The sequence below is a fragment of the Dicentrarchus labrax genome, unplaced genomic scaffold (assembly GCF_905237075.1).
Source record: "Dicentrarchus labrax unplaced genomic scaffold, dlabrax2021, whole genome shotgun sequence".
Taxonomy (NCBI): Eukaryota; Metazoa; Chordata; class Actinopteri; family Moronidae; genus Dicentrarchus; species Dicentrarchus labrax.
In genome coordinates this window covers 18873643-18895726 of record NW_026136715.1, presented here as the reverse complement: position 1 = coordinate 18895726, position 22084 = coordinate 18873643, and the positions used below count along the sequence as shown (strand labels likewise).

Genomic DNA, 22084 nt, shown 5'->3' with positions numbered 1-22084 from the left:
TGAAATGTCACTGCAATGGTGCTAGGGCTGCACAATTAATCAAAGTATTATCGAAATTGCAATACAGCCAAGTGCAAATCGCAGAAGCTCCAAATTTTTGGATAAAGGTTAAATGTGTGACAAAACAGCTTCATAATGAAGCACTGTAGTTCTGCAGAGATGCCCTGTCCTACAAATCTTATCCTCCAGATGTAAGAAAACACGTTTGTTTGGTACAAACCCAAACAAATTCACATCATCATGATTTTAATATTCCCACTCATTGTGAATCATATCGCAATATCTATCAGAACAATCGAAATATGATTTTCTTTAACATATCACCCCTAAATGGTGGCCTGTTTACCTCAGACTACTATGCTATGGAGTGGAATTTGAGCACCTTGGAATTGTAATAGTTATTTTGACAACTTTTCAAAGTTCTAACATTTAACCCAGAGTGGCTTTTCAAAAGAAGCATTGATTACAAACATTTGGTGATAATAAAGTTGCTTAAAGGACGAATATTAAACAAACTAACCTACCGAAGGGCAGGTACACTTCTCGACGACATGAAACCTAGAAAACAGGAGTGTGTAAAGTCACAAAAACACAAATGACTCTGATTGAGCACAGAACGTACCTCTAAACTGCATACAACAAATAGGTTATCCAAGATGGCGACTCATTTCTTCCTCGTTAATGGTCGGACAGAGGAGCGTTTCCTGAACAGCGACAGCCTCCTGGCTATTAGTGGCTTCTTCAGCCAGGCTTGGAGCCGGTGTCTGAGCTGACTGAAAAAGTTGGTCAATACATTATTATTTGGGTTTAAAGCCCTTGCCAGCTCCCTCTGTTTCATCTCTTTTCTTTTCTGGTATCCCAGTTTATGTGCAGGAGCGGGCATGACAAGCAAATTTACTCAAACATTAGCTTACTCATTATTTTAGGCTACTTTTTACCAAAGCAACAAATGTTGCTTTGGCTAAACAAAATGTTTGGTTTTGTTGTTTTAATAACTAATGGTTTTTTGCTGTCCTCCATGAGCCCCCCCCTAGCAGCTGGGCATTAGGAAGCTTTCCTCCTTTTTTTTTGATACTGTCAGTGCTTCCCCTCACCCTTATGGCCGGCCCTGAGCAGAGGGGGGCAAGGATGGGTCTTCAGAGGGTTTCTGAGCACAGCACAGGCTAAGGATAAAGAAAGCAAACTTCTATTATTATTTATATAATTTAGAGACAGGACGCTCCATACTCCGGTACAGCAGGCGGCGGTATGCATGTTTAAAGTTGGATACGGTCCGCCAGTAAACACAACGAGGAAGACGCTGGGAAAGGAGACGAAGAAGAGGTAGGTTGTGCGCGAAGGTATATAAATACATAAGTAAATAAAATGAAAACTGAGTCAGTCTGTGAACATTATTGTGAGAACAACATGGCACGGAGTTGTTGTGCTGTGAACTGAACGAGTCGAACTAGTGATGGGTGGAAAATGTTCAATATCCCAAGACGGAAACATCCCTTCCAGCTACGGAGGATACAGACTTAATTTTTTTTAGCCTATTATTCAGCCAAATAATCAGAAACTCACTGCATTGACTATTTGAAGAAAAAAATTAAAAAAAAAAAAAAAAACAAATACAAAGGGAGGGAGAAGATCAAATAAACTATTTCAATATTTACAAACTCAAACAAGCAGTTTACATAAAAGCTAAAGCAACACAATTATCCAGAGATGTGCAGAGAGAGTAAAAGAAAAGGTCAAATGTGCCCCACCACACCCCACACCTATTGGCTGACGGCACACAAGAGGAGAGGGAGAGACCCCAGAACTGTTGACAGAAGAGCTGTAGACTGCAATGACTCTGAGTAGCATGCATGGGAATTAATTACAATATAATATACTTGAATATATTTCTCCCCTTTTTGGTCTGAATAAGCCACTTCATTTGTTGCTAGATATATTTTTAGAAATAAAGTCGCCAAGAGGGTCTGGAAAGTTGCTAAATGTAGCAAGAAAGTTGCCATGTTGGCAACACTGGCTCTCTCTATGATTGGTTTTCTGTGTGTAAACACTCATCTGACGTAGCGTAGACCTTGTGCCAGTGCCACAATATTTTGAATTTTAACATCTAACAATTAAAATGATATATATTCCACACTGTATCTTTTTGTCCTAGGTGTTATTTTTATTGTCCCCGGAACAACGGGACATCCTAAATTTTGAGCTCTGACAGCTAATACGGTATAAACAATATTGCAAGATCTTTACAGATTGATATAGTTGCATGGTATATATTATCATATGACCCATCTCTACTCTTTTGTGTCACACTGTTACAAATTTTAGGTTTATGAACATCATTATTTTCTGGCCTTTACATTCAATCTTCTCATATCAGGGAAGCCATCAATGGACTGTGACAGCCTATATTTTGTACCTTCTATATTTAACCACAACGTCCAGAAGACCACACGGGGAACTGCAAGGTTGGTGGTTTTGTCATTTAATCTGTGACCATGTTCTTCTTAGCCACTAGAACGTTTTCCATGTTTGTTTGGTGTATTCCACTTTGATATCGTGCAGTGTTATCTCAGGCTGGTTGTGTAATTCACAGGAAGAGTGAACCAGAAAGAGTTGGGAAGGGAAAACTCACATTGTTTGAGTTTTCTACAGGTATGCAATGCTAGAAGAGAAATATATCATTTATATGTGCTTGTATATATATAACTGGTTGTTTTCAGATTGTTAAAGTTTGTGGCTTTTTTTTCTCTTTGAAGTGTTGCAGATAAATGTGACCAGGTGCCACGAAAACAGATGGATGTCCTCATCCTGCAATACAACCAGCTATTTAACAGCTGTGGAGCACTGAAACGAAAAATGAAGACAACACTGGAAGAAAACAAACAACTGAAGGAGCAACTGGGGAGACCAAACTTTAGGTTTGATTCTATTAAGGATGAAGACTCCAAAGTTCAGTTTTATACAGGAGTGCTGTCATTGCAAGTTTTCCTTTGGCTGTTAAATAAATGGCTGTTTTTTTAAGGGATGAGCTGAGTTGGGAAGACCATCTGCTTTTGGTTCTCATGAAGGTCAAACATGGATTCACAAACAGATACATTGCTGGGAAATTTGGACTATCTATCTTCACTGCTTCAAAGATCATCAGGGAGTGGATACCTCTATTGTCTTCTATACTGCGACCCTTTATAATCTGGCCAAGCAGGGAAACAGCAAGAGCTTATCGAGCACGAGCTGAAACGTGGTCAGGTCAGAAAAATCAACACATTATCAAGTAGCTTATCTAATTGGAATAACACCAGCAGGGACTGTTTGTTTCTCATCGGATGGATTTGGTGGCAGGGCCTCTGACAAGATAATGGCATCAGAGTCTGGCTTTTTAGGGAAGCTTAAAGATGGCTATGTGGTTCTCGCTAACAGGAGGTTTCTTGTCAGGAGGAATTGGCGAGTGTTGGAGCGTCGTTAAAAATTCCACGTTTGACAAAAGAAAAGTCACACTGGTACGGCTCCTGTTCCTGTTGGCTGTCAAGAGTCCACATCCGCATGGAGCAAGTGATTATTCTCTTTAAAACCTTTCAGATACTCAACACTGTGATACCCATCAGCCAGGTAGATCTCCTGGATGACATTGTGACGCTGTGTGCGGGTCTCACCAACATTAAGACCGGTATTCCAGTGATTGTTAAAGAGGAGATGGAGGCCATGTGACAAAGACTAACAGGAAGACACGATGAGAAGAATTTATCATGTTTCTCTGTGTGCAGAGTTGTATGTTTGGGTGCATTGTCTTGATAACTGTATGTTGAAATGATGCCAGAGAATATTTTTGTTAGTTTACTTTAAGTTGTTAACACCAGGTGTTATTGGAAGTTTAAAAGGTGGTTATTACTAATCAGGTGTAATTTGTGTAACTTGTGGCCATCACAGTAACACACATTAAAGATAGCATGAACCTCTGCTTCCAGTCAACTGTTCTCTGGGGAATCTAAAATTGTGTGTCTACAGCAGTTAGGGAGCCTTATCATTTGCCAAAGTGAGACCTTTTGCATTACAGGCATTTAACTAAGGAGATGGCCCATGACTAAACATATGACTATAGCTGAAAATCACTAGTTCAGATGAAACAGTGAACACTCAGTTTAAGACTTGGATTTTTAGTAATTGTAATAAAAAACTTGTAAAGTTTAGTGTAGGCTTTAGCTGATGGGTATTTTGTTTAAGGTTTCTAACAAACACATAAATACCATTAAGAAAACACAGAAGACATTAGATTAACCACTACATTCTTTATTTGATGTTCAAGTGCAACAACCAGCACTAACACAAAGATCCACATTTTAGTTGCTGGCCATCACCTGGGAAAAAAAAAAGGAAAGCGTGAAGTGTTTTAAAATGCTCCACTAGAGGACACTAGAACATCTGTGCTTCTTTATCACATTTCCACTATACAGTTCTGAGTTACTGAATAGTTCAAATTCAAATGGAGATGACTGTTACAGTGGTGTTTACTGTAGCTACTGTGTTATAAGTTAATTTTATTTTATCTTATATTTATTTATTTTATTTTATTTTTAGGGTTAGGGTTTTTAATTTTTGTTAAATGTATGTTTAATGTATGTAATGTATGTTTTGTATTTTGTATGCTACTGGATACTTGAATTTCCCTCGGGATAAATAAAGTATCTATCTATCTATTTCATAATTTGTATTATTTCTGGAAAATAATAGAATTTTGCAACAGACGAAAAATGCTCCTTTTTGAATAAAACATTTCTCAGATATTTGTCTGATATTAGAAGCCATGCAATAGTCACAAACAAATGGCTGTCCAGGTCTTTCTGTTTTTTGACTTGGCTTTACTTACGTTGTTGATCCAGGAGATGTAGGCGCTGACCCTAGTGAAGACGGAGGGCTTCTTGTAGTAGTTGCAGCCCATGCTTGAGCCGAAGCTGACCACACCATGGACGTCCCAGGAGCCATCAGGGTTCTGACAGTTCAGGGGACCACCAGAGTCTCCCTAAAGGGGAACAGAGACAAATGTTGAGTGTAAGGCTGGAATTTAGTTTCACAGGAACTTTTATTACACATTACATACGTTAATCAGACTCGTCAAATACAGTGAATCAGACTCACATTGCAGCTAGCCAGCTGTCCATCTCCTCCAGCACAGACCATGTTGTTGGTGACCAGGCTGCCCCACCAGTCATACCTGGTGCAAGTAGCATGGTCGACCACAGGAAGGAGAGCCTGCTGCAGGATGTCAGCAATAGGACCTCCAGCTTTAGAAGAGAACAGTGCATTGAGACTCAGGGCTGCAATCAAGACCACCTTATTCAAGTCTCTTCCAAAACTAGGTCCGCTAGATCCAGTTTCCATTCATAAGTGGGTGAAAAAGTTTGTGGAAAGTGGAAAAAACTGAACTCCATTAAAGATATAGCAGGACATTAATGTTGCCAGCCTTGGTTGACAGATTCTTTTTTCTTTAGTTGGTAGAACTTACTCCAGAGACGGCCCCAGCCAGTCACGTAGCAGGGAGCATTGTTAGGCAGGATGTCCCCAGAGTTGGGAAGACAGGCAGCCATGATGGAATCAGAGAATGTGACAGGAGTTGACAGCTTGATCAGGGCGATGTCGTTACTAGGGCAGGAATGTGAATATCACAATTAGAAACAGGATGTTGATGAGCCTGGGTAAAAAAAAACAGTAACAGTATATAATCTACTCTGCAAGAGGAAGGGAAAAGACTGAGCCTACCGGATTCTGTAAGAGTCCCAGTTCTCATGAACAACAATCTTGGAGGGGCTGATGGCCAGGGAGCCAGGCTCATTGTTGGACTTCAGATTGTGTTTTCCCAGGTACACTCTGTAGGTGCGACTGCTGCTCGGCCAGAAAAAAAACACAGGAACAGAGTTGCTTTGATCTGGGTTTTATTCAAGAACACTTTATTAAAATGTCTCACTTAATTATAATCAATTCAATTACCTCTACTACCATTATATCACTATAGGACTACTGCCAGTGTTAACAAAGGAGGGATTACCGATTATTTATATCCTGATGTCTATAAAATAGCTTTTCTTGAATCATTTCATTGAAAAAAAGTAAGAATGCATTCAGATTTCTTTAACTTTTTAGCCATACCCGATGCAGTGAGCAGCAGTGAGGACCCACTGGTTGGAGATCAGGGTGGCACCGCAGGTGTGGTAGAAGTTGCTGCCACTCTGGTACTGCAGAGACACCTGAGGAGGACAAATAACGACAGTACAGCAATGTTTAAGAAATGGACAGAAGAGAGAATTTAAAGGAGAAGCATGTTAAAGTGGCATACCTGCCAGGGCCAGCTGTTCTCACGGACATCGTCTCCACCAACCACCCTGGTGACGACGGGAGGGAAGGTGGGCAAGCCACACCCATAGGCTAAGAAAAATCAGTACAGAATAAGGTGATTTATGACTGTGCCTTAACACCAGCAATAATATGCAAAAACTGTATTCTTTCAATATCAAAACATTCTCACAGCAGTATTTTAGTGTAAAAATGTGAATCTGTTAACTCAATGAACTCAGTGCTTCATATCAAATTTCCACACCACGTCACTTATAAAGAATGTGGACTAGTTGTGTGCAGCAGCGCTTTTAATCATCTGGTCGGAATAGCATGAGAACTCACCACCAGCGACAAACAAAGCCAAGATCACAAACTTCATGGTGACTGTCTTCAGCAGACATTCAGGGGACCTGCTACTCCTTATATAGGGCTTTAACACACCTGTTTAAAGAAGCCTGTTGCTTAACATTTGCCCCAGAGTGACCAGGAAAAGTTGGTGGGAAAAATAAATCAACCTTGGAGATAAGTAACCACAGATATCCCTAAATACACCTTATCTCCCCAACTCAACCTCTGTGTGAACCTCACAGGTGTCTCACAGTGACCCGAGTTGCTCAGGTCTGTTAACTTTATATAAGAGATGATGTTCACACTCTGCGGTTATATGTTCATTTGAAAATGGTCAGTCAAAATAAAATAAAAGTACTATCCTTTTTTATATATGAATATACACAATCTTCACAGGCTTTTAACATAACAGAACATGTTTTTTTCTCTGGGCACCAGGAATTCTGCATCTCACTGTATATGTTTGCATATGGATGAAAACAATCTGAAAGAACGGCAAAATATGTAATAATGTGATTATTCTAGTATATATTAATATTAGTGAGCAAATTAGAATAAAAACAACAAGGCAATTAATTTTAATTAATCCCACATCAGTGTTTTAAAGTGATAATAAGAAGTTTAGACACATAAACACTTCTTTTGTAGATGCAATTGATAGAATTACATATAATTTCAAAGGTGTAGAATTAATGTTCATATTTTATGTGCAGCAGTTTTGGAGAATAAATGTTTTCTGGAGTTGTAGTCTAGTGGTATTCCTCAATGGGTACTTGGTTATGAAAGGCATAGATTTGTTTTGCACCAGTGCTGACATTTACAGTATATAAAATCACATGTTTAGTCAATTGTTGCAATATTTTTGCTTTGATGCAAAGGTTTGTGGAGAAGAACCTTATTAACAGTCCTTTTTTTATGTAGATACATGCAAGGTAAGTGGGATTTCAGTATTACACGGCATTAATAACTTTGCACTACTCGATTGCATGTATGTAATACAGTACAGTCATGGGAAAAATTCAGTGCTTTCACAGGCAATGGAAACTTTAGCTCCTAGAGCAGGCGAAACATTTCTTTGTAAAGGAAATCAGAGTAGGGAGGGCTTCATCTGATAGGGAGCGAGGCTCTTTGTGTCAACTCCCACTCTTTATGATAAAAGCTAAAAACCCTTCATTCCACTGACCCGTTCAACAAACAAGTTCAAAATTATACATCACAGAACTCCAGGACACTTTGGCCTTGGCCTAGTATTCCTTGTCATTTCTGGCCATTTTCATGTCCCATTAGCTCCACCCCTGAGTTATGATTTGTCGAAGGGAAAATATCAGAGAATTTGAAGGTTGCGTAACATCATGAAAGGTATAAATAAATTGGATGCTGTACTGAAAACTGTGGAGATACAGACATGATGAAGTTTCTCGTTTTCGCTCTCTTTGTGGCTGGCGGTAAGCACACACAACACTCTTACAACCGTCTGTCTTGAGCCATGTTCACATGCTGTATTTCTCTACAAAGTGAAACTGTTCATATGTGTGCATCTGTTCACAATTTTAAAAGAATCTGTCTCTGTCTGTCCCCTCAGCCTATGGGTGCGGCGTGCCCACCTTCCCCCCTGTGACGAGCAGGGTGGTTGGTGGAGAGGATGTCAGGCCTAACAGCTGGCCCTGGCAGGTAAAGCATGCTGGGAAGAGTTTTCCTCAGAAAACAAGACATCAACTGTGTGAAAAAGACTTATTTTAGACTGCAGACCTCAACAGAGTAAATTAAAGGCTTATAGCTAAAGAGAAATATGTGAGTACCTTAGACACTAAAACTCTCACAATATTAAGTATTATTAGAAATATTCATTTCAAAGTGCTTTACATAAGGCAAATAAATACATTAGAACAATGTTTACAGGACAATAACAGGGAAAATAAATATTTTTTTTATTGGTAAAAAAAAAAAAAAAAAAAAGAAAAACAAACAAAAAAGGTGTGGTTAGATTAATTGTGTTATATGTTTTAGATTTCCCTGCAGTACAACAGACAGGGAGAGTGGAGACACACCTGTGGAGGTACTCTGATCTCTAACCAGTGGGTCCTCACTGCTGCTCACTGTATCAGGTATGAGACAAATGAGCTAATACAAATCAGGAAGCACTGACACAAACATCTATATCATGGTATATGGAATAATCCATGAGTATAAATTTGCAGTTAATTACATAGGGAAACTATTTAGTAGATAGTAAAGTGATGGGTAAATTATCTCAGCTCACTGTCACTTTTTTTTCACTTTTAGGACTTAACAGTAGATTGAAATGCTTGTTATGAGGACCATTTATAGAATCTGAAAACATGGTTGACTAATTGGCTAGTGATTGTTCTTAAGAATCTAGAAATGCAATGTTTGAAAAGGATCTCTGAACTCATCTGTCACTGCTTCATATTCTTCTCTGTCAACGTGCAGCAATGGCAGAGAGTACAGAGTGGCCATGGGAAAGCACAACCTGGTCCAGACTGAGGAGGGTGTTGTGTTCATGGGCACCGCAAACATCGTTGTGCATGAGAAGTGGAACCCCTTGTTCATCCGGTAAAAAGTTGCGTCTCACTAAGGATTTGGCGATGAATTTACGGAACATCAAAAAGTTAAAGATAATTACTGTAAAAATTACAGCTGTAAGTCTATAGTGAATCTAAGTGTGTGTGTGTGTGTGTGTGTGTGTGTGTGTGTGTGTGTGTGTGTCATTCGCAGTAATGACATTGCCCTGATCAAGCTGGAGTCCCCTGTCACCTTCTCTGACACCATCACGGCTGCTTGTCTGCCCACTGCTGGCTTCATCCTCCCCCACAACAAGGCCTGCTACGTCACTGGATGGGGTCGCCTCTACAGTGAGTGCACAGTCTACTCCCTCTCTTTAAAATCAGTTTACTGTGTGTAATACGAAGTCTGGCAGTTGCAGTGGAGATAACATTCTTTATTGCACTTTTGATAATAAAAAATTACAGTATATACTGTATACAGTATTATCTTTGTATCTATATATTTGTAGTATTTGAGCTCTATAGCTATTAAGGTGAATGTACTGATCTATTACTTGGCTTATAACCAAAGACAATACTAGTTACAGTATCTGACAGAAATACTGAAGATAAATTATTTAATTAAAAGCAAAGTTATTTAAAATATGTTTTTGTTGTTCTAGTTAAATTCATTAGATACTGGCTATATTTCCTTTTACTGCAGAGTGGTCAATTACTCTGAAATTAAAAGCTATTGCAGCTGTAACTGTTGTAGAAGTGTGACAGGATGGACGGACAATATTTGTTTACCTTTCTAACCAGACTGTTTTCCTCAAGGCTATTGTCTGATGAAACATGCCTCACCAGTCCTTTACCCGAGCTGAACTTGTATTCATCTGTCCTCCACACAGCCGGGGGTCCCATTGCTGACATCCTGCAGCAGGCACTCCTGCCCGTGGTGGACCACGCCACATGCACCAAGCCTGACTGGTGGGGTCCTCAAGTGAAGGATACCATGGTCTGTGCAGGTGGAGATGGAGTTGTGTCTGGTTGCAACGTGAGTCTAAAATAATTGACACACACATTGACTCACTTCTGTGTCCAACATTGAAAAAATTAATCAGCAACTATTTTGATAGTGTTCATGGCATTTTCTAAGAAAAACTACAGGATATTCATTGGTTCCAGATCCTCAGATGTGAATATTGGCTGGTTTTCTTAGTCTTCTATGATATAAAACCAAATATCTTTTGATTTTTGTACTGTACGGTCAGACAAAACAACCACTTTAATGTCAACTTCAGCTTTAGGAAATTGTGATTGGCATTTTTTCTTTTTTACATATGGAACAAACAATTAATTGATTAATAGGGAAAATAATCCATAAATTGATCGATGATGACAATAAATATTACAAACCTTAGTCCTTTAACTGAGATTTTTCTTCTTAACTCTATGCCATTCCTAAAAAATCTTAAGTATCTTAGATTATGTTAGATGTAAACACTAAGCACGCACACTGACTGTATTTACAGTTACATGTGGAATTTGCACACTGATTATATGTTTGCTGTCACATGAATCAGGGTGACTCTGGCGGCCCTCTGAACTGCCAGAATGCCGCTGGTACCTGGGAGGTTCACGGCATCGTCAGCTTTGGCTCCGGCCTCAGCTGCAATTTCCCCAAGAAGCCCACCGTCTTCTCCCAAGTCAGCTCCTATATCGACTGGATCAACTCTGTAAGCTCCTGAACCTCTCACTAAATCAATTCAGAGGTTGAAGTCATGAAAACTATATTTGCTGTTTTATCTGTGGATTTCAGTGATTAAAATAGTAAGAAAGATCAGTTTAAAATATATATGCTGTATATATATGTCCCATTTGTTATTGTTGAAAACATGATGCTGCACTAAATCTAACATGTTTCTATCATCTCTTCCACAGAAAATGGTGGCCTATTGAGAGGGCAGGCTTTCAGGATCAAAGCCACAGTGTGCACATATAAAATAAATAAAATATTAAACAATTATGTAGCATGTTGTCTTTTGTAAAACCTTTTCTCTTAATTATTGGGTTAGCAGCTTGCCCAAAAATATTTCAAAAAAGCAGTAAAGTATAACTGAATCCCAAAAATGAGGAGTAAAGTTGAATACTCTATTAATTTTATTCTGACAAATATATCATCTTTTAAGTATTATCAAGGATACTTAAATAGCAGATCCAATGTCCCCCAATGGGAGTTGTGATGGGAAAAACATATCACCAACCACATGCTGTGACCTCAGTCTCCAAACAGTTGTTTGTCTTTCTGGACGTGTCAGACAGGTTTCCCAGGACAGTCTATTCACTGCTTAGAAGTTGCTAACATACAGTATAAATACAAGCCTCTTCTTAACACAGGAGTTGGGCTTACACCACATACTCTACAATCATGAGGAGCCTGGTGCTTCTCACTTTTCTGGTAGCTAGCGGTAAGACAGTTTCAATCTTCTCACATGAGTTACTTGAAAGTAATTTGCTGTAGTGTAATCAAGATGAAGAGTCCCATATTAGTCTTGCAAAGAGTGCTAATAATCAAATTTGTTTTTAAAGATATTAATTGTTTAAGTTTCACTGAATTCAGATGTTCATTTTTGCCTATATTTAATCCAAAACTTGCCACAGTAAAACAATGATCTACTTTTAAATATATAGTCTGGTGCAAAAATCACAATATACATTACTAACCTTATCCCAGCATATGGATGTGGCCTTCCCACTTTCCCTCCTGTGCTGAGCAGGGTGGTGGCAGGGGAGGACGTCAAGCCTCACAGTTGGCCCTGGCAGGTAATGTCCGCTCTAAATGTGCAAAAACAAGTTCAGTCTGACAACCGCAGAACAGTGCCAACACAACACTTTCATTTATCACAACAGATGAAAAAAGTGACACCTCTTTTTATACATTCACTCTCTGAGTCTTCTGGTAACTTCTGATAATGGTTTCTCCCCCAGAGCAGATATGACAGATGACAGATAAAATGGATTTGTAGGGTGTTGGAGTGACATTTTAATGTGTAGTAATGCTCGCTGTCCTCTGCCCGCTCTGCTCAGATCTCGCTCCAGTCAGACAGCAGTGGGCGCTGGAGGCACGTCTGTGGAGGCAGCCTCATCTCTTCTGACTGGGTCCTCACTGCTGCACACTGCATCAAGTATGTGTAACCAAACTCTGGCGGAAGGTTGTCAATATAATACAAATTACAATACAACATGTTCTTTTTAAAAAGGATTGTTCACTAAGGGTGGGTACGTTTTTGAACATAGATGTTTATGGTTACAAATATGTATATTAGTGGTCAGAGTTGGAACAAACAAATTTGTAAATTGATGATGATTCACACTCAGTAGTGTTTCAAGTTCATGAAAGTATTCATATTTACTATACCAAACCAAAGGTCTGTGCCAAGAAACACTCCTCTGCCTAACAGGAAATTATGTGTTTTGCTTTGTCTGTGACTGTAAGGGCTCTTAGTTTTGGGAATGAACAGAAGCACAGGCTAAGACTAGTTCGTCAAAAATCAGGAGCAATGGCTGCCATGCCTGACCAAACAGAAAAGGGTGACCAAACAATAAAAAATAGTTTGGTCACTCAAACAGCCATGCATTGCCTGCATGGACTAGCTATTAAGCTATCAGCTTAATCACAGTGCAGAAAAGTCAGTACAACTGTCTAAACCCCCCCACGGAAACACTGTGTCATTCTCCATACCACAGTGACCGCTACAACTACAGAGTGGAGCTGGGTAAACACAGCCTGAAGACAAGCGAGGAGGGCTCAGTAGCTCGGAGAGCAGCTACAATCATCACTCATGAGGACTACAACACCATGCTAAGCCGGTAACAGCAACAGGCGCCCACACAGCTCAGTATCACCTCATCAGTCCAAAAGCAGGTCACCGTGTGTAATCAGTCACAGGTATCAGTCACCACTGAACTGGTATTTTTTCAAATGAGGAAGTTGATGTATCAAAACAACAAAAACATAAACCATAGTATATGCCTTTTTTCCACTTTTAGTTGACATTACTTCCTACATGTGCATGTACTGTTTTGCCTTTTGCAGTAACGACATTGCCCTGATCAAGCTGTCTTCCCCCGTCACCTTCTCTGACACAATCACGCCCGCCTGCATCCCAGACCTGGGCGTCGTCCTTCCCCATGGCGCCCCCTGCTACGTCACCGGCTGGGGTCGACTCTCCAGTGAGTGAACACACCTCAGCAGAATTAATGCACTGTGAATCCACGTTACAAATTTCCATCTTGGACTTATTAAACGCCGGCTTAATGGTGTCTAGAAGATGTCTCTGCACCTGTCAGTCAATTTAGGTCAGATATTCAGGTCAAAGACTTTCACAACCTTTAATTGGACAGAAAAATGTGACAAAACCATCAGCCTGCTAAATGAGCAGAGACCTAATTATAACAAGGACAGGGATTCATTTCCTACTGCAGCTACCAATGATCAATTTAAGAGATCTTTGTAAAAAAAAAAAAAAAAAAAAAGAAGAAGAAAAAAAAGGGCTGGGATACATACATTCATGGTTCTACAAACCACCTTGGATGAAATGCAGTGATTTCCCTACAATATTTATAATGATCAAAGAGTCCACAATTGGTTATCTATGTATACTTTTAAAATATATTTTTGGGGCTTTATTTCCCTTTGTTAGACAGCACATCTTGAGAGATAGACAGGGGGGAGGGGGGTGACATGCAGCGAAGGCCCAGCTTTACCAGGGGAGAGTCTGGGGCACGCCTATCCATTTATAGATTAAAGAAAAGGGATACTATTATTTAACCCAGATGTTACTAAAACTGTAGCTTTAGTTTCAATTAAAAGGCTACACTGCTGCACATTCTCACATAACCAGACTGCAATTTTAGGGCCTGCACTACCAGTGGACTGTGTTTAAGCTCAGTTAGAAGTTGCAACTGAGAGGAGACTTTGGTAGTACTAGCCATACCCTGGACCCCATCTGCAACAGAAAACTTTATCTCCATCCAGCACCCCACCTGTCCCCTGAAACCTCCCTCAAAGCATTATCTTTTCTTACCCGATTTAAGCGTGTTTCTTCCCCTACAGCCAGCGGCCCTCCGGCTGACATCCTGCAGCAGGCTCTCCTGCCAGTGGTTGGCCATGATACCTGCTCACAGCCCGACTGGTGGAGCGTCCTGGCAACAGACAAGATGGTGTGTGCCGGAGGTGACGGCATCACTGCTGGGTGTAACGTGAGTTCATCTTAAATTGAAACTATAATTGAATGGTCAGTTACCATTATTATCAGTTATTTCATCTGTAACATGTCCATCTAGCACAGGTATACATGTATATAAATAACTCTATATTGTTTTTTTATATTGTTTTTTTTTATTTTATGATATCCTTGCTTAATTATGTGACATGTTCTCTGTGTAGCATGAAGGAACTACAACTTTCTTTTCATTGTGCAACCTTGTGTCTTTTTAATGGCTGTATTGAATTAATAAATAACCTTGTACCTTGGGTAAAAGATTCAGGGAAGAGTCAAGAAAAGGAGATTTACTATGAAATGTTGTGAAAGGTCTGTTGTGAGTGTATACATGCTAGCAAACAGTGTGTGTGCTTACCCCATAGGGAGACTCCGGTGGCCCCCTGAATTGCCAGAACCCCGATGGCTCCTGGGACGTCCACGGTGTGGTGAGCTTCGGTTCTGGTCAGGGCTGCAACGTCCTCCAGAAGCCCACTGTCTTTACACAAGTCAGCTCCTACATAAACTGGATGAACACAGTGAGGAACTTTTTCATTTTAGGATGAGCTTGCCAGCATAAACAATGCAACCTGAAGCCAACAAAAGCCTCAGCTTTCAAAAACAGGAAGTGGATTATAATTGTGTTTTTCTGTCGTTTACTCTGCAGGTTATGACCAACTACTGAAGAAGCTATTCAAGTGCTTTGGTCAGCAATAAGAACAACTATGGTTTATAATGTGTTGTCTCATTTTTTTTTACTGCAAAGTACAAGGTAAATGTTGTTGAGCAGTGCAAACAAGTGGAATACATGTTAATGTTAAGCTAAAGTACTGTCCATGTCCTAAACAGTTAAAAACAGCTCTTTTTTTTAACTTGGCCATGCAGGGCCTTAACAACTAGATAGCCTCCAGATGTTTCACTCACCTTATAGCTGCATATTAACCAAGAATTGGTGAACAATAACAAAGTTAGAAAATATGGATGGTCAAAATTTTATACTTACAATTATTCAGAGCACATCAAAATACACTCCTTAAACATTAGGTTAATTAACACTTTGTTTTATTTCTCATAAAATATTCATGAGATACATTTGTTTTTACTCAGAAAAATAGAAATAGAAAATAGAGTTATCATAGAAAAGGACATTTTCACAGTACATATAAAATAAAAATGTAGATTTAAGTAATACAAAGCAATGATAAATGAAACTGACAACAAAACTGCACGTTTCATCTACAGTATGTAAAACAGGAACTGACTGCTAAATCAAAACACTCAATGTTTCCATCACTGTAAAACACTTACAAACACTACATAGTAATAAAATCAATCATGTAGTTAACTGGTCCTTTGCAAATGAGGTACAATGTCTGCAGCACTAAACAGGACAAAAAAACCCCAAAGAATTTATAAACTGTGTGGCCAGTTTCAATTTCAAAAACAAGTCAGAGAAATGTGGACACACTGTAGCTGTTGTGAATTACAATGACAAACCTGAAGTGACCTTGTTGCCTTTTGCTGGACAGAAAACCTGACAATGATTGAGTAGCTTTTCTGCATTAACTACACTGAGTTTTACTTAAAGTGTACTGTGTTGAGCTGGGTGATGAAGTCACTAATGAAAAGTTCCTTTAGTCCCACAAGACAAAAAAAATAGTTGTGCAATTATTTTTCACAAAATGCGTAATGTTTGTCAGTGACTGATAAATCCTTCCATTTGGCTTCAGCTGTTCATATCTTAGAGAGTCTAACCTGAAGGTATAGATACAATAATACATGGTGATGGCACTCATTTCCCTGAACAGAGTGTAGAGCTGTCTGCATATGTCAAAGTGAAAACAGGGCAGTGAGTCAAGCTGTGGTTGGAGGAATGGTGATGAGCAAACCATTGAGCAATAGTTGCTGTTATTATGGCGCAGCTGCACAGTGAATGAGTCTTTCTGTTGGTCATCTCGAGTAAGAAAAAAAAACACTACACTACTGCCTTCACAGCTCAACAGTGTTCACCATGGCTACAGGGCAGAGGCTTTCAACTATTCACAAGCTCCGTTCACCATGCTCTCACACAGAGTAAAACCAACACTGCATTGGAAAAGCAGCATTAGAGCTCAGGTTCAGTCTTATAATATCCATTGAAATGTTAGGAACACAAAGGCACTTTAGTACTAGTGTGTATAACCCGAGGGAAAAGTCAGGAACAGTTTGCTTTACCACTCCTTAAATACTTCATGAAATGAGACTGTCATCTTCCTGGGGACTGTTTTTTTTCCCAGAAAGTAATTTCTATTAAAAAGTAAACCAATGGTGACCCTTAATGGTGACCATTAGTGCAGCACTAGTAAGTATAAATATACATTTCAGCTATAAAATCCATAACAGCACCCTCCCATTCTCTCCTTTAGACTCTATGGTTGAGTCTCAGGAGACATGTCGACTGCTCTCTGCCTAACACAAAGCATCCACGACCAAAGTAAACCACTTCATAGTGAGGAGAGTTTAGCATTTAGGAGGCTAAAGACCCAGCTATCTTTCGGGAGGCAGTGGAATCCAAACCAGAGCTAAGAAGCAAGTGAAACTTGGACTTTCATTTGTCTGTTAGCCAGAAACACAACTCCAGTGGCATGCTAACCATGACCATATGATGACCTGACAGTGTACTAGGGCTTTGTTTCTAAATGCATACATTTACTGATTTTGTACTGCCTAAGAAAAGAAATATGCACAACCTTAACATCATGAACAGTTAATGTCTCATCCCATTTTAAAGCTAGCCCTTTCCACTGCCCTTGGCCAGACCATGTACTGTACAGGGTTTCTTTTATTAACTAGTCTTTCTAAAAAGAAACTAAACTAGGGTTCTCTTTTCTGTTAAATAAATATACACCTACACTGGACAGTAACATTCCAAGATAAAACAAGAGATATTTTGTTAGCATTTTACAAATAGTGCTACTATTCCCATTAGGTTTTGGTAAAGTGCCTATGGCTAAGAGTCATGGGAGCTGTAGCTGATAACTGCTAACAAGGATTTGTTTTGTCTCGGGTAAATATAGAGGATTCTTGAATGGTGCGGTCCAAAACCCCATCTTAGAATATGTAAAGAAACCCCTCTGAACCAAAAACTAAACAGTATCTAACATAGAAGTGGGACAGGACTCCAGCTCTGTATAGACTCTCTCCAACACCGATCAACATCTATCAAAATTGTCTCCTTTTAGCTGACAAGCTCTAGAGGACCAGGAGAGACAATATTTTTGACACTGGGGGAGAGTTTCAGTGTAGCATACCACATCAGGCTAGTCCAGCAGAGTACACACAGCACTCAGTCACTCAGTCTACATTTGGTAAACCACTGGCAGTAGTAATCCTCCAGGGTGAAACACAAAACTGCAGCTACTTCACAAGATGAGTGCCCTGCACATATCTATGTTAGTGTGCAAACAAATCCTCACTACAACCGCGCACTGGTGTCCTATGATCTCTTCCACCGTCACCTCACACGGGCAGTCAGTTACATAAAGACAATTCATAGACAGAAAACTGCTTTGACATGAAGGAAACTGCATTTGCTGTGTGCTTTTAAGCCAATGTGTCAAAGGATCCAGGAACTGCGTCTGGCAATATCCATCTGTATCAGAGATCCAGTGAGAGTCTCTGTTCAGAGCTTTAGAGTGAATGATGAATTTGAACAGGTGCTGTATTTTATAACAAAGTGCCACGAGAATGTTCTGCAAGAACCTTCAAGTCTCGGCTTCACAAGGCAGATCCAGAGCCACAAAAGGTGATCAGAAACACCTCCGAGACAGTTCCAGGAATTTCAGTAGATTGTTTTAAACACGATCAGCTTGATCTTAAATAGGAGGCACTTTGTCCTCATACTGCGGTGGTGGAGTAAGTGGTTCTATACTGATTCCAGCTGCTGGCTGAGAGTTGTCAATGTTTTTCATGTGCATCTTCTCTGATTTAATCCTGCGGATCTTGATAGGCAGGAGCTTGCGGCTAGTTTTCCCAGGTTTATGATTTGATGTGGAAGCAGTGGAAGCCGGAGCAGGCTGTGATCCAGGAGCCGTGACCTCTGACCCCTCAAATTCATACTGCACACCATCAACTTGGACTAGGTCATCGTAGGAAGGTAGTTGGGAGGTGCTTGGGCGAAGGTTGCTCTGACGGACAGGGTACTGGCCACTGCCTACTGCCTCTTCATAGCTGGGTACAGCGTAACGCTGGGCTTGTTCCTCAGCACTGCAGACATTTGTAGAAGAACACACATGAATCATTACATGTACACAGATAGGTCCTGTACTGGAGCTCATACATTGGTGATTATAGTCAACATCATCATCAAATGTTTCATGTAAAATCAGTGCGACTGCTGTCAAATATGTGCTAGCTTGTGGGAAATATTCAAGACCTGAGAGTTGGCCACCAAGCAACATGGACTTGAAAAAAGATAAGACAAGATTGATATTACTAAATGTATAATCTGGATAGCTTCTCCAATTAAAACATTAAACAGCCAAGAATCTCAAAGAAGCACTTGACCTGTGTCTAATAGTGACCCATATAATAGTCAAAAGTGGTGGAATCTTTTGAGAAGTTTTAAGAAAAATAATAGCTACTAGCAAATCTTTCTCACATGCACGAGATAATTTTTTTTACATGCTTAAATCAATTTCCTGCTCATAGACATAACAACAGCAAGCAGTCATCTCAGAGATACATGTATTTATTCCTAAATGTTGTAACTAGAAAGCTACGATTGGACTCACGTTTCTCTTTGGCCCTGCGCACTAGCTGCACGGTTCTGGGCCTCCCGGAGCTGCTCCCGCTGTTTGTTCCTCATTCCCACACACAAGGACAGCAGCAGCATGGCCACCCCAGATCCCACCAACACAAACGCCACGGAAGACGCTTTATTCTTCCTGCCGCCAGAATCCCCGTGCCCTCCTGAGCTGCTGCTATTACTGGCCGGATCTGCAGGTACCACGCTCCACACAATCATCACGATGCCGAGGGCAATAAGCCCAACCCCGAGAGCACATAGTGCATACTGGGAACCTGAGTTTCCACTGTTTTCACTGCTGTTGTTGTTGTTGTTATTGTTGTTGTTGCTGCCAGTTCCTCCTCTGCCAAGGGGGATCGGTGGTACCTCCACACTGGAACGCATCTTGTCAGTCCCTAAACTTCAATCACAGCAGCTCCAGTGAGGTCAAGAACTGTAGAGAGGAAGGCATACAAAAACAAAAAATTAATTCATATAAAAAAACTTTCCACTCGCCCTGAAAAGACACAAAATATCCCCCTTTACTCTGGTACCTGAAGTGGCTCTCACCAGGTATTACTGGACATATGGCTGTCGCTCCGAGATTTGCTCTTTATGAGAGTCCTAGCCCCTTTTTCAATAGCAGTAGGCTTCTAAGAATGGGTGTGTTGCATGGTAAAAATTTACAGCAGACTTTCAAAGTCACTAGTTATCCAATGTCAACACATTATGAGGGTAGATAAGGACAGCTATGGCCACTGTAAAACAAAGGAGCTCATGAAATATTACCATATCTTGGCTGTACATGGAGGTTTGCTACAGAACTTGTTTTCTTCATTTAAATCTATCGCACTAATCATTATGTGCTTTCATGTAACTCCAAAGCCAAAGATCAAAGGAAACATCATTAGTTCAGCATTCATTTAACGGTTATTAACAGGAACACAATTCCCTGAAATGCAGTGAGCATGTCCAATGAGCAGACTCGCACTTTTACTGCATACTTAGAACATGCCATTGATCACAAGGCCAGTCTGCACTGGAACTGTTTTATCTTTGCTGGGTCAGTAGAAGAGGGAATTGCCGGGAACTATAAATAAACTCAGAGAAAAAAAAGAAAGATATGAACTATCTATATATAACCTCTGAGACAACTCAATGTCTTCCTGAAGTACTCATACCACAGATAAATCTTCGAATACACCAACAAAGGTGTGTCAGTGTGTAGTCCGCAAACATGCCTAGACCTGCTGAGGGTGAGAGGGGGGCTAGTCTAATGAAGGTGAACCCATCTCCAATTTAGGAATACCCTCTCCCTGAAGAATGTATGGCATGACACTGAATTATGCTCATGATGACAGCTGGACACAGACAAACCAGCACACACACACACACACACACACACACACACACACAGGCCTACACCCCCTCACAAGCCTGTTTACAGTTGTGCAATCCAGAGGTGCAAAGTAACATTTGTATGAAGATGTCACATATTGTGGGCGTGTTTACAGTCCAGCCTCAAAGCATTTATGCCACAGGACAAGTTTTCACAGTCAAGTAAGACATTAACATTCCTGCTCATAAAAAAAAACCTTAATTCCACAAAGCCCTGTACAACATGTAATTAGATCATGTGTGTGAAGTGAAAGAGTTTCTCCACTGTAGGAAAAAGTTGCCACTCAGCAGCCAGCTGTTAACAAAACGCCTCTTCTCGCTCACATTATATATATATAATGTCTCAAATGTTACATTGAACAGGCTCATGATATTTGGGGGTTCACGTTTGAGCCTCACTCCTCGTACTGCTCGTCTCGCCCACACCTACCATGCAGTGTCCGTTTTACTTTAACGCTGGGCGGGTTTCTAACGTTGCCCGCAGCAGGATACGTAAGGCGGCGCAACAAAACTTTTCCAGGACTGACACCGTTACAAACTTCGGCCATTGTGTAACTCTTAGTAACATTTCAGCGACACAAAAAAGGGATACTTCAGCGAAGCATTGCGTCGGCTTTACGCTCACCTTTACATCGTTTGACAATGCTTCTTCGTCCTTCCTTTTCTTCTTCTTCTTCTTCTTCTTCTTCTTCTTCTTCTTCTCAGATATGGGAGGTGTGGGGTTTATTTGCAAACTGCCGACGCCGACAGCTCGTTTGTGTGTGGCAGAATCTGGGGACAAATTGCGTTTGAGGGTCGGAAACTTTCCTCTGTTTGAAACGGATGGGCCCAGAGAGAGAGAGAGAGAGAGAGAGAGAGAGAGAGAGAGAGAGAGAGGGAGGGGGGGGAGAAGCAGAGAGGGGGGGAGAAGCAGAGGGAGGGGGCTCAAATCTTCACTTCCAGTTTCATTAACCCTTTCAGTCTCGGGCGTGTCGCAAGAGGATCTGTGAAAAAAGTATGTGAGGAAATATTTTAGGTATGTTGGCTCTGCTCGCTTTCCCAGAGTCCAGCTCTGTAGACAGGAGATATGAACTGGTGCTCGTCTTTAAACACGCTGGGTGGTTTTCAGTGCATTGTACTCTCTCTGTGCTGGTTCCTTTATTGGTGCTGCTGCGATGCAAACTGCCGGGAAACATTTAACAGTCTAGATTTATCATATCTTATGACCGTAAAAACCAAAGGGTGACGCTCATTGGGGCACCCTTTATCACATTCTATCTGACACTGTTCTTCATGTTGGCACATGTTTTAGTCATCAAAGACCTTGAGAAATAATTTTTGGGGAGGTGCTGTATGGAAATGTTTGGCTATGAACTGAATGGAAATCCCAGAGTGGAATATTTTTGTAGTGGACAAAACTAATAGAGGAACAAACCCCAGCAGAAGTGAAACAATGTGTTAATTATGTGTGACAGCTACAGTCAGACTGACTGATCCTTCTGTTT

The 22084-nt window shown here is 40.4% G+C and overlaps 4 protein-coding genes and 1 long non-coding RNA gene across 7 annotated transcripts; 3 read left to right on the top strand and 2 right to left on the bottom strand.

Annotated features, from left to right (window-relative positions):
* Positions 1-1240: 1240 nt before the first annotated feature.
* Positions 1241-4696, top strand: LOC127377771 (uncharacterized). Of its 3 annotated transcripts, XR_007887752.1 has the most exons (5): positions 1279-1323; positions 2153-2217; positions 2375-2462; positions 2591-2649; positions 2754-4696. It is a non-coding gene; the product is annotated as an uncharacterized LOC127377771 (long non-coding RNA). The 3 variants fall into 3 exon arrangements; XR_007887750.1 differs by lacking the exon at positions 2153-2217 and having other exon boundaries at positions 1241-1323; XR_007887751.1 differs by lacking the exon at positions 2153-2217 and having other exon boundaries at positions 1293-1323; positions 2323-2462.
* On the bottom strand, positions 4266-6813 carry LOC127377768 (chymotrypsin-like elastase family member 2A). Its single transcript, XM_051425948.1, has 8 exons — positions 6664-6813; positions 6323-6411; positions 6136-6233; positions 5749-5871; positions 5495-5631; positions 5128-5273; positions 4859-5011; positions 4266-4349 (listed from the first exon to the last, which is right to left on the bottom strand). Exons 1-8 carry the CDS (start codon positions 6698-6700, stop codon positions 4332-4334), a joined length of 801 nt encoding a protein of 266 aa, XP_051281908.1. The 5' UTR covers positions 6701-6813; the 3' UTR covers positions 4266-4331.
* Positions 6814-7984: 1171 nt separating this feature from the next.
* On the top strand, positions 7985-11202 carry LOC127377766 (chymotrypsin-C-like). Its single transcript, XM_051425945.1, has 8 exons — positions 7985-8114; positions 8252-8340; positions 8677-8774; positions 9121-9243; positions 9406-9542; positions 10085-10230; positions 10760-10912; positions 11118-11202. The coding sequence occupies exons 1-8, from the start codon at positions 8075-8077 to the stop codon at positions 11133-11135; spliced, it is 804 nt and encodes a 267-aa protein (XP_051281905.1). The 5' UTR covers positions 7985-8074; the 3' UTR covers positions 11136-11202.
* A 333-nt stretch (positions 11203-11535) lies between these two features.
* On the top strand, positions 11536-15173 carry LOC127377767 (chymotrypsin-like elastase family member 2A). Its single transcript, XM_051425946.1, has 8 exons — positions 11536-11644; positions 11911-11999; positions 12264-12361; positions 12924-13046; positions 13273-13409; positions 14293-14438; positions 14824-14976; positions 15105-15173. The coding sequence occupies exons 1-8, from the start codon at positions 11605-11607 to the stop codon at positions 15120-15122; spliced, it is 804 nt and encodes a 267-aa protein (XP_051281906.1). The 5' UTR covers positions 11536-11604; the 3' UTR covers positions 15123-15173.
* Positions 15174-15477: 304 nt separating this feature from the next.
* Positions 15478-21451, bottom strand: tmem51a (transmembrane protein 51a). The gene is made up of 3 exons (XM_051425949.1): positions 21226-21451; positions 19210-19656; positions 15478-18682 (listed from the first exon to the last, which is right to left on the bottom strand). Exons 2-3 carry the CDS (start codon positions 19605-19607, stop codon positions 18292-18294), a joined length of 789 nt encoding a protein of 262 aa, XP_051281909.1. The 5' UTR covers positions 19608-19656; positions 21226-21451; the 3' UTR covers positions 15478-18291.
* Positions 21452-22084: the final 633 nt, after the last annotated feature.

Coding starts and splice junctions, on each gene's coding strand:
- LOC127377768 (XM_051425948.1), bottom strand. CDS start 6,700: ATGAAGTTTGTGATCTTGGCTTTGTTTGTCGCTGGTG. Junction 6,234..6,322: donor AGAACAGCTGGCCCTGGCAG/GTATGCCACTTT, acceptor TGTCCTCCTCAG/GTGTCTCTGCAGTACCAGAG. Junction 5,632..5,748: donor TGGGACTCTTACAGAATCCG/GTAGGCTCAGTC, acceptor TTCCTGCCCTAG/TAACGACATCGCCCTGATCA.
- LOC127377766 (XM_051425945.1), top strand. CDS start 8,075: ATGATGAAGTTTCTCGTTTTCGCTCTCTTTGTGGCTGGCG. Junction 8,775..9,120: donor ACTGCTGCTCACTGTATCAG/GTATGAGACAAA, acceptor GTCAACGTGCAG/CAATGGCAGAGAGTACAGAG. Junction 9,244..9,405: donor TGGAACCCCTTGTTCATCCG/GTAAAAAGTTGC, acceptor TGTCATTCGCAG/TAATGACATTGCCCTGATCA.
- LOC127377767 (XM_051425946.1), top strand. CDS start 11,605: ATGAGGAGCCTGGTGCTTCTCACTTTTCTGGTAGCTAGCG. Junction 13,047..13,272: donor TACAACACCATGCTAAGCCG/GTAACAGCAACA, acceptor TGCCTTTTGCAG/TAACGACATTGCCCTGATCA. Junction 14,439..14,823: donor GCATCACTGCTGGGTGTAAC/GTGAGTTCATCT, acceptor CTTACCCCATAG/GGAGACTCCGGTGGCCCCCT.
- tmem51a (XM_051425949.1), bottom strand. CDS start 19,607: ATGCGTTCCAGTGTGGAGGTACCACCGATCCCCCTTGGCAGAGGAGGA. Junction 18,683..19,209: donor GCGCAGGGCCAAAGAGAAAC/GTGAGTCCAATC, acceptor AAATGTCTGCAG/TGCTGAGGAACAAGCCCAGC.